At 36.8% G+C, this 11,250-nt stretch overlaps 1 protein-coding gene across 1 annotated transcript; it reads left to right on the plus strand.

Annotated features, from left to right (window-relative positions):
• The first annotated feature begins 5,653 nt into the window (after positions 1-5,653).
• LOC101621069 (40S ribosomal protein S5-like) lies at positions 5,654-7,715 on the plus strand. Its single transcript, XM_004675380.2, has 2 exons — positions 5,654-5,679; positions 7,100-7,715. The coding sequence occupies exons 1-2, from the start codon at positions 5,654-5,656 to the stop codon at positions 7,692-7,694; spliced, it is 621 nt and encodes a 206-aa protein (XP_004675437.1). The 3' UTR covers positions 7,695-7,715.
• The last annotated feature ends 3,535 nt before the right edge of the window (positions 7,716-11,250 follow it).

The raw sequence follows: 11,250 nt of genomic DNA on the forward strand, positions 1-11,250 counted from the left end.
ATTTTGGGAACTACTTTCATCACAATTGTAGAGGAGACATTTGCAGTGGCTTCAAAAACTAATAAAGGAAAAACATGACTAGAGTGATGACAAGGCACACAAGCCACACAATTGGGTAAAAGGAAATGAGTTTGAAGAGCTAGAACATACTAATTATTGTCATGAGTAGAACAAATAAGTATCTCTGGTAGTGCTTAATGAAGTGCTAGTAATGATGGTATATTCAGTGTAATAGTAGAATAAAAGCATGACACAAAGGTTTGAGGGACAAACATAAAAAGGGCAAGAATGGATAGTAATTTAGCAAATTGATACTTCAGTGGAAGCTGCTATAACAGAATTCCACAGACTGGGTAAATTCAGCCACAGACATTTACTTTCCACATTTCTGGGGAGTGGAAGATCCAAGAAAGGAGCTCAAAGATCCCTGATTCTTTCTTTATCAGTGGCCATCTTCTTGCTGCTTCCTCAAATGAAGGAGGTATCTCTCCTGTGTCCTATTTTTATAAGGCCATCGTCCCACTATGAGGGTTTATCCTCGTGAACTAACCAAAACCTAATTACATCCCAAAGTCTTTGTCCTCAAAAATCACAACATTGGGTATTAGGAACACAATATTAGAATTTTGGAAGAAAAACTCACCCAACCCATACTAAATGGTAAGAATTTTAGGAAACATAAAATGAATTTCTCCTACTCAAAATGTACTATGGATTAATCGCATCATTATCCCTTAGGAGACTTTTAGAAGTGTGAAAATTTAGTCCACCCTAAACATTTAATCAAAATGCACACTTTAGTGATCCTCTGGTGATCTCACAGCATTTGAGATCAAGAAGCTTTGCAACCTCAAAATGGAAAATAAAAAAAGGTTAAAGCACAAAAAAAGATTGTAGGATTTATTATTATTATTATTATTATTATTATTGGAAGAAAGGGCATATATCATATTTTGGAAAGTCAGAATCAAGAAAGGAAACAAAGACAGGGAAAAGGAACACAGAAAAAATATGGCACATAATACTACTCATCTTAAATGTTCATAAACATTAATTCATTATCTCATAACTGCCTCTTTTACCAGGGGCTTTATCATTTCCAATAAATGGAAACAAGAATTCTGAGGGAATGGGATCCTCTAAATATCTTATTTAATGTTATCCAAAGTCATCTGTGAGTTCCCTGAAACTCTGACTTATCCATCAGGAAGAGGGGGTAACTAAACAATTTTATGTATAAAGAATTAGAAGTTCAATAAAAAATATTTCCTAACTTTGTGATAGTACCTAGCATTAAGTAAAATATCATAAAAGAGACAGCTATTATATTTGTGCCTGATTATAGAATGTACTTTACAATGTTACTTTCCCAACTAATTATAATTTTCTTGAATCCCCAGAGAAATTGTCACTGATATGCTAGTTAGGAGGCCAGATAAAATGTCTCCTTTTTTTGGAGATCCTTCTCTGAGGAAGCATTAATAGCATTAGTATTAAGTATTTTCATTAGAATGCTCTGTAAATAAAATGCAATGAATAAAATATAATTTGCAATAATACTACAGAGACCTTATAAGTACTGAGACAGTTTAAACAAAATGGTTATTTCCATTGATATTCATTTATTGATACAGAGAAACTAACAGGAATCATTAGAAATTAGGAAATCAAAGCATAATTTAAGACTTTGTTATTTTCTTCTCAAACGTTTAGTATTCTTACCTGTGAGTGATATGTATCACATTGTTGCTTTAACATTTGGTATATGAGCAAAGATTTAAAACAAGTAGAATTCACTCAATAATTTGAACTGTAGGGTTGTCTTAAAACATCGGAAGCTATGGCATTATTGATTTCATTTTTAAACATGACAACAATTGGCTGAGGGTGATTAGCACCATAGATGGGCTATTATGATGTGTTATTAATATCCTCTCACTGATCAAACACTCCCTACACCATCACATTGATTCACTCTCACCCAAAGTCTACTGGGAATGTTGAAAATTGCCCTTGAGCAGGAGCAAGGAACTAACTCAAGACTGTATCCCCTACCAGCTAGACCCATTGCCATTAACTGAGACATGACACTTTTTCATCAAATGAGGCCAATTCTGAATCCCAAATCCAGCTCTGAGGCTTTCCTTGGATCATATGAGCTATTTACTCAATCATGTCCTCCTTTACTACCTTAACAAAAGTGTCCACTTGGAACACATCACTGTAAACGTTCATGTTATTCTCCATAAAGTCTGTTTCCAGGGGACAAATACCAAACTAAAGCTTGCCTCAAATTTGTCAAATTGCTATTTACCACTCACTAAATATTCTGTTAGAGAAATTAAGATTCTGGCTCTATCAGTACTCTTTTTTGATTTGTTTCTCCCTCTGAGCAAAGACATCTTTATCTCTACCCATCTATTATGTATGAAAACACAAAGGATGGAGGGTCATGGAACTCTATTTCATGCTTTTATATTCATACCTCCATATAATTTTTAATTTCTGACCTCAGAATGGATGTTTTCAAAGATCTCCAGGAGCAGTACTCAGCTTTATAACTTCCCATAGAATTTCACTCTTTCAAGTAAAAACCATTTCAGCACAAATAAACAATTGTAACTATAGACTTTCAAAACCCAGCAACAGACAACAGCTTAATCCAATTAAAAGATTCAAGGTTGAACAGCAGCATCTAGACCAGAAAGAATAAGCAGAGATAATATTCTATATCACATTTCTTTCAGGGATAATTATGCAATACAGCCAGAACATGTTTTCCCCTTCCTTCTGGAGTTCAAAATGACCAGTGAAAAGGAGCAAACAGCCTAATAATATATTCCAAGAATAGATACCCTTGCTATATCAAGTATGTCAGTCTCTAGCACTTAGGACTTACCAACACTTTACAAATAACTTTCAAAAAAAAATTCATTTCATTTTGACAACAGCTCTGTCAAGAAGATATTTTTAGACCCATGTATAGATGAAAAGTCAGAAGTTGGGAAAAATCACATCTTTTGCACAGCTGGTAAATAGCAGGGTCTGTGTGTGCAGATTCCAACCTTAGATAGTTGACTCTCATTTATGGAAAATGCAATCTATGGTATGCTAGTGTTCATCAGAATCTCTCTGAAATTGTTAGAATTTTCACATTCTGTGGCAAAATTTAGATGACCAAATTGACATCAAAGTTTAAACATTTTACTTTCAGTTTTCTACATGTTCAATTTAATATCCAAAAAAAAAATTAAAACAAGTATATAAGCTTTGCTTTATAAACTCTACAATTTTACTCCAAGTATAAAGCATTACCATCATCACTGTTTTGTTTATTACAAAATAATAAGTAAAAATTAGTTCTAACAGTAATTTACTCTAAAAGTGAACTTATTGCCTAAAAATAATACTATTCTTGGCCCTCTCTGGTGGCGTGACGGGTTAAGACACAGCACTACATGGTAGCCACTTCAGTGTGAGTTCAATCCTAGCCCCTGAGGTAATCCACATGGTGTGGCAGACCTCTCCTGACCTGCCCACCTCAGCATTATACTTGGTCGATCTGCCTGTCCTGCTCCCCACTGGTGAAGCCAGTGTCTCTGGTGAAGCCTCTCACCGCCTCTGCACCTCTGGCTTGTACCCTAGTTCTGTATGCATGAATAAATAAATATTTAAATATATATATATTATTCTTGTACTTTAACAGGCTTATGGGGTAGAAACTGTAGCTAGCTTACAAGAGAGGAATAAAAGCTCTTTGTTCAACAGAGCATTTGCATGTTTATTTATTGATTTTAGCTATTTCAAATAGAACATATGCATCAAGTATATATCAAATATATATGACTATGAATGACTGATTAAACAATATTACATACTGTTACCCTAAAAAAAAATGCTTACAACAATTCTACTCAGTGTAGTCAAAAAAAATAAAAAAACATAAACTGATCCTACTCTTTGACATAGAAAAGTCAATTTGGAAAATTATGTCACCTCCACAAAATGGATTGTCATGTAGCCCTTGACATTATATTTATGAATAACACTTCATGACATGAGAAAAGAGAAAATTATATGAGAAAAAGACAGATTGAAATCTGTGCAAATGATGTGATTTCAGCTTGTTTAAAGGACAATTCATAAAAAGCTGAAAGAAATGCACCAATCTCTTATAACCTTAGCACCCTTACCTTTAAAGTGTTATAATAACCTATTTCCAAGGACTACTGAGAGAATCAAATGAGCCAGAAAGGCAATACAGCACAGTGGATGTACCTTCAGAGTCCTAACAAGAAACAGATGGCACTCTCAAATTAGATAATGGAGATAATTGGATAAGGGAATGAACTATTTGCCAAAATGTGGCAAGGTTATAAAAAGACATAAAGGAAAATGGAGTAATGCATGACCAGTAAAAAGTTAGAGGCAAATATTTCTTCTGGATAAGAGGGGACATTTTCTAAATCCCAGAAGCAGAGAAGTCTATAGGAAAAGGTTTAATCCATAGCAGCTTTTAACCTTCTGTATGTTGGTCTGTTTAACACAATGTAACAGAAAGAATCTGATGTATAAGCACCTTCTCTCTTTCATGTAGAGCCATATAGTTCTGTTTTCCAGGCTAAACAGCAAGATAGAAGATATTGGAAGAGAATTTAGATAGTAATTGACACTATTCCATGCAGTTTCTCTTTGTTGTCCTTTTTTCATTGTTCTTCAATCAGTGAAAATATGCGTTGACAACAAAGAGATCATACAAAGTCCCATCAATGCTTTATCCATGTGAGCTTTGCTCTTTGAGATCCAACATAAAAGATGTGTCACTTGGAAAGTTCATTAATGTTCATAGTGGAAGAAATCCTATAGACTGAAAAGCAATTTCATACCTAAAATAAATGTACTTGAAATGACAATAAGGGTTCTGGTACAATTGATGCACCACCTTTTTCTCTATCTATCTATCTACATACATACATACACACATGAACATGCATATATGCATATATATAACACATATATACACACATGCATATGTATATAGTAACACATGTTAATCTGTAGGTTATATATATATATATATATATATATATATATATTAACCTACAGTCTCAGTTGCAGATAGGCAACCTGTACCACTCAATCCAATAAATATGTCCTTTGCTCTGAACCTCAGTCCAAGTGATGGCACCCATTCTCTCATGAGTTCAAAGCATTCTGCTCAGGTGATAGTAAATAGACCTTTCATTAAACTATTCAAATTACCCAATTTGAGATTAACATCAGATATATTCCTACTTCTGACTAATAGAATAATTGGAACCAGCAGTTGCCTCATGAAAAAGATTGTCAAAATGAAAGTTTGGGATTAATGTGCTGATATTTTGAGAACTGCAGGGATAATTCCTTTGACAGAACGAACTAAGTAATAGATAATCTATGGCAAAGAGTAATATGACAATAATGTAAACTATCACTGGGGGTTGCTTGATAGCACAGTCTACTTAGCTACCATAACAAAATGCCACAGGCTGGAAATATTTAAACAATGGAAGCTTCTTTTCATAGTTATAGAAGCTGAAAATTCATAGAGTGTACCAGTATGAATGATTTCAGGTGAAAGCTTTTTTCTGGGTCGGATACAGTCACTTTCTCAATGAGTGCTCATGTGGCCATTCTTTGGTAAGCACAGGTGTGAAAAAAAAAAAAAAAAGAGTCTGGTGTCTTACCTCTTCTTATAAGAGCATCAGCATTACCAAATTAGAGTTTGTACACCATACAAACTTTACCACATCTTCACAGGACCTACGTCCCACCAAATCATATTGGGAGTTAGAACTTCAAAATATACATTTTTGAAAACACACAATAATTGCACAATACTTAGTTGAAACACAAGTTGAAGGCAAAAAGATACCAGATAGTTGTGTCACAGACTTATAGTAATTATAGCATGTTGACCACACACACACAAAAAAAAAAGTCTAAATTTTGAAGTTCCAGGGAATTATAAAACATAAAGAAAAATTAAAATGTTACACTCTTCAGTGGGAAATTCAAGTGGACAAAGAAGAATCTAGAGAAACAAAACAAGGGATCATAGAAAGACAGATGGAATACTGACCCTTAGAAACAGATCTCATATCTGAGACCCTCAGGAGGGTTGTTGGGGAGGGAAAGGAAAGAGTGGAGAATGTGTGTTGGCAGGAGAGAGCTTGGCAGAGAAGTAGAGAGGTCTGTGGGCACTTTGGTGGTAGGACAACAGTATTGACCACACCTGAGGGGAGAAAGCCCACACTGAAAAAAAAAAAGAAAGAATGTTTAAAACCCAAAATAAATAAACAAATCACTAAAGAGAAAGCAGAAATTTCTCTGGGAGCTTTCTAGTGCAGTATTTTTATAGCTGGGTAACAGACAAGACTAAGATATGGTAATAATGGTTAGAGTTTCAGTGTCACCTAAAAGTTCAATCCAGTCAGGCACTAGAAAAGAGTAAATAAGCTGTTGATGCATGGATAGATATATTTAGGCACTCATAATTCAGGAATTCATAGACAAGACTGAACATTTGGAAACCACAATTCATTTAGAAGTTTAGCTAATGTATAACAAACCACTCTCACTTTGAATAAACTAGAATATTCTGAAATAAAATTATTTCATTGCTTATAATTAGGATAGTTGAGTAATTGTCGTTAGATCTATAATAAAAATCAGATTCATGACTAGCCCAGCTACAGAAGTTAATAGGTTAAACTAAGACAAGATTATCTATTTAGAAAATATAAAAAAGGAGTATGTGTGGGTAATGGTACAGAGAATATTTGTGTAAGTGGATGCTAAAAGTGGTAACTGAAGCAAGATAAAATAAAAAGCTTGATGGGTACAAATTTGACAAGAGTGACATTTGTTGACAAAAAGTCTAATTTGACTAATTAAAACCTGAACTCAGTGCTGACCTATAGATTTGATCTGAAAATTTGTTTAACAGGCAGAATATGGGCCTCCTGGTGGCATAAGGATTAAGTCTCAGCACTGTGATGCAGTCCACATGGCAGCCCAAGTTCGATCCCCAGCCAAGGAGGTGACCCATATGGCACAGCAGACCTCTCCTGTCTCGTTCTCTCCCCGACATCAAGCTCTTCGGGAAGTGGAGCACCGACAACGTGCAGATCAACATTTCGCTGCAGGACTACATTGCCGTGAAAGAGAAGTACGCCAAGTACTTGACCCATACTGCAGTCGGCTATGCCGCCAAGTGCTTCCACAAGGTACAGTGCCCCATCGTGGAGTGCCTCACCAACTCCATGCTGATGCATGGCTGCAACAATGGGAAGAAGCTCATGACTGTCCGCATCGTCAAGCATGCCTTCGAGATCATCCACTTGCTCACGGGCGAGAACCCCCTGCAGGTCCTGGTGAATGCCATCATCAACAGTGGCCCCCGGGAAGACTCAACCCGCACTGGGCGAGCCAGGACTGTGAGACAGCAGGCCGTGGATGTGTCCCCTCTGCGCCGCGTGAATCAGGCCATCTGGCTGCTGTGCACAGGGGCCCGGGAGGCCGCCTTCCGGAACATCAAGACCATTGCCGAGTGCCTGGCTGACAAGCTCATCAACGCTGCCAAGGGCTCTTCCAACTCCTACTCCATCAAGAAGAAGGAGGAGCTGGAGCGTATGGCCAAGTCTAACCGTTGATCACCAGACTGCAGCCCCAATAAACCCAATAAGCCTGTCTGCCCTCGGGGCAGCTGCCTGTTCTGCTCCCCAAACTACCTCTGGTGAATCCTCTCACCATCTCACACCTCTGTACTGTACCCCAGTGTTTGTATACATGAATAAATAAATCTTTTAAAAATGCAAAATCTAGGTTCCAAACTCAATTTACTAAATCAGAATCTGCCTTCTAACAAGACACCCATGTGGTTTATATCCAACTTAAATACTAACAATCACTTTGGGTAAAGGAATAGTCCCAAGGCTTAACCTGAAAAAATGTCTTATGCATCGATAATGCTATTGAGAGACAGATTTTCCATCATTATGCTGCATTTCTGCATGACTTGTGAGCAGAGACATGGATAGCTTTTGTCCTAGGCTACTTTTCCAAAGATACTCATTGTGAACAGCCTTTGGAAACAGAAATAACATTCCTGCTTGAGAAAAACTAATGAATACTTACTAACCAACATAATAAAATTAATGTCACCTTTTGGAACAAAATGCATACTGACATAAGTGATTTGTGTTCCATAAGTTTAGAATTACCCTACATATTAAATAAGGCATGTTATCACCTGTTCCTCTTGTCAACACCAAGGATCTAGAATAATAAAGTGCTAACATTCAATCTGTTGATATTGTGGGTAATAAAACTTTTGTTCTGATACAGGAGTGCTATGACTTCTACCATCATACATATTCAGACTAACATGTCACTTACAACTAAGATAATATTTCAGAACCTTCCAAGTTCTGGACAGAAATATTAACAAGTATGACATGCTGATAGAGATATGGTTTTCTAAAAAGAAAAATATATATATCAATAAAAGCAGGTAAACTCTGATTGATACGTTTGAGAGATGAAAAATACTTATTGCAATACCTGTTAAGGAAACAATTTTGAGGGCCTTCCTTGTGGTGCAGCAATTTGGAGTACTACATTGTGAAGCTAAGCCAAGCCACGGCCACTTCAGTGCGAGCTTGATCCCTACTCCAGACATGATCAGATGCTGCAACAGACCCCTCCTGTCTTACGTTGTCTCACCTTTTACTCCCCTTAGCAGTGCACTTTGTCTATGTGTTTCTGATGAATCCTCTTGCTGCCCCTGCACCTCTGTCTTATACCCCATTTCTGTACCCATGAATAAGTACATATAAGCAAACAAAAAAGAAAACAATTTAGAGACATGAATAAATGGAAAAATATTCACTGGGCTTATACTGGCAGACTTAACTTTGTCAAATGGTCATCCTTCCAAAGTATTATAGATTCAATGCAATAGCTACTGACATTTCAATGGCATTCTTAAAAGAAATAAATCAAACAATATTGCAATTTATATGGAACCACAAAGGACCACAAAGAATGAAAATAATCCCAATAAAGTAGAGCACTTCCACATTTTTTACAAAGGTAGAATTATCAAAATAGTATAGTATTGCAACAAAAATAGACAAATCAATAGAACATAACTGAGAGTCCAGAAATAACTTCACACTTATATCGGTGATTAATCTATGACAACAATCAATTGTCATAGATTAATGATTAATATTTATCTATGTGTTTATGTGTAGAATAACTGGGGTCTAGGCCAGAGGTAAGAGGATGGTTGATAGAATTCACAGGGATAGAGTGTGGAGCAGAACAGACAGATATACAATATGCATAGCTGAGGGGTGCAGCAAGCAAGACAGGAGAGGTCTGCTGTGCCATATGTGAGTCAGTCCTTGGCTGGGGATCAATATAGACCATAGTGGGGGTAACCCTGAGACTCAACCCCAAGGCCACCCAGCAGATCCCCCAAGAAAATCCTTTTCGACAAATAGCTTTTAGAAATTGGATAGCCACATGCAAATGAATGAGACTAATACACTATCTCAGAGCATACACAAAATTTAAGCCAACATGGATACAGGAACTCGATGAAAGACTTTAAAGTGGAAAATACAGAGAAGAAAACATAAACAAAATATTCCACAACATAAAATGCAGCAATGTCTTCATGGATTTATTTCTAATAGAAAGAAAACAAAAAAGAATATAAGTAATCGGGATGACAGCAAATGAAAAAGCATCTACACAGTGAAAAAATTTACTAAAACAAAAAGACACTCTACTGAGTGGAGAAAATATTTGCACACAATATAGGTGATCAGAGATTGTTATGGCCCTCCCTGGTGGCCCTATCGGTTAAAGCACAGCACTGCAAAGCTAGCCTCTGCTGCTTTAGCACAAGTTTGATCCCTGGTGGGGGAGGTGACCCACATGAGGTGGCAGGCCTTTCCTGTCTTGTTTATTGTTCCCCTCAGCAGTCAATCTATGTCTAAATAAATCTTAAAAAAAAAAAAAATAACTCTGGAAAGTTTACTATAGAATTGAGGCTACCAAGGATTGAGAGAGATGAGAAAAAAGTTGACTGGGGGGAGCATAATGTACAATGATGAGAGATTATAGTTGTCTTGTTGGTGGTTTTGGTATGTCAACACCATATGAAGTGGGGGATCCCACACTTCTAATATACAAAGAATGAAGTAAAACAATGTTAGAATTAAAGAAAAAAAAAAAAGAAAAGAAGGGAGGAAGGGAAAAGGGGGGGAAAGAAAGAAGAAAGGAAGTGAGGAGTGAGAAGACGGCACAGCTAGAAGAGCATTGCAGGATTCATGATTCATCCCGTTCGGCAGTTTATTATGCTGGCCATCAATCCACCTAAGGAAATAGTAAAAGTTCTCTGAACATTTTGCAGTAAATATTGACTCTTCTAAGAATGGTTCTGTTCATCAGATTTCACTGTGAAATAATCCCCATGATAACCATGGATGAGGAATCAAATAGCTTTTGAGCTGGTATTGCCCTAGAATTCAGTTTAACTAGAGATGAAGGTGATTTGTTAAAGAATAATGCATTGATTCAATAAAACCCACATGAAATTTTGCTGGCCAGTCCCACTAGTCTGGGAAACTTCTTTCTCTCTCTTTTTAAATGATTTATTTATTTATGCATACAGAACTGGGGTACAGGCCAACAGGTGTCGGGGCAGTGAGAAGATTCATCAGAGACAGATTGGGGAGCAGAATAGGCAGATCTACTGAAATACATTGCTGAGGGTTGCCGTGGGCAAGACCAGAGAGGACTGCTGTGCCATGTAGGTCATCTCTCTGGCAGGGGATAGAATTTGTGCTGAAGCGGCTGGCTGCAGCTAGCTTTGTGGTGCTGTGCTTTAACCTGCTGCACCCCCAGGGCAGGCCTCTGGGAAACTTCTCTTGTACTACATGAAAATCAGGAAACAATTTAAGAAATGTTCTTATGATACTAGAAGAAAAAAATAATTTCAAAACTTCAATGAAGATAGATTTATTTTGAAAAATAACCACGGGGGGGGGGGGAATCAAATAAAAGACAACTAATGTCTCAAGTGCTATCCTTCAAGCAGAAAGCAATGTGATTATTGTTAGTTAGTCAAAGGGTCTCCAAAGTAAATATTATCCTCTGGTCCCATATAGAAAGATGAATGCATTAAAAAAAAAA

The sequence above is a fragment of the Condylura cristata genome, unplaced genomic scaffold (genome assembly GCF_000260355.1).
Source record: "Condylura cristata isolate star-nosed mole 26May11 unplaced genomic scaffold, ConCri1.0 scaffold00003, whole genome shotgun sequence".
NCBI classification, from domain to species: domain Eukaryota; kingdom Metazoa; phylum Chordata; class Mammalia; order Eulipotyphla; family Talpidae; genus Condylura; species Condylura cristata.

Coding starts and splice junctions, on each gene's coding strand:
- LOC101621069 (XM_004675380.2), top strand. CDS start 5,654: ATGAGTGCTCATGTGGCCATTCTTTG. Junction 5,680..7,099: donor GCTCATGTGGCCATTCTTTG/GTAAGCACAGGT, acceptor CATATGGCACAG/CAGACCTCTCCTGTCTCGTT.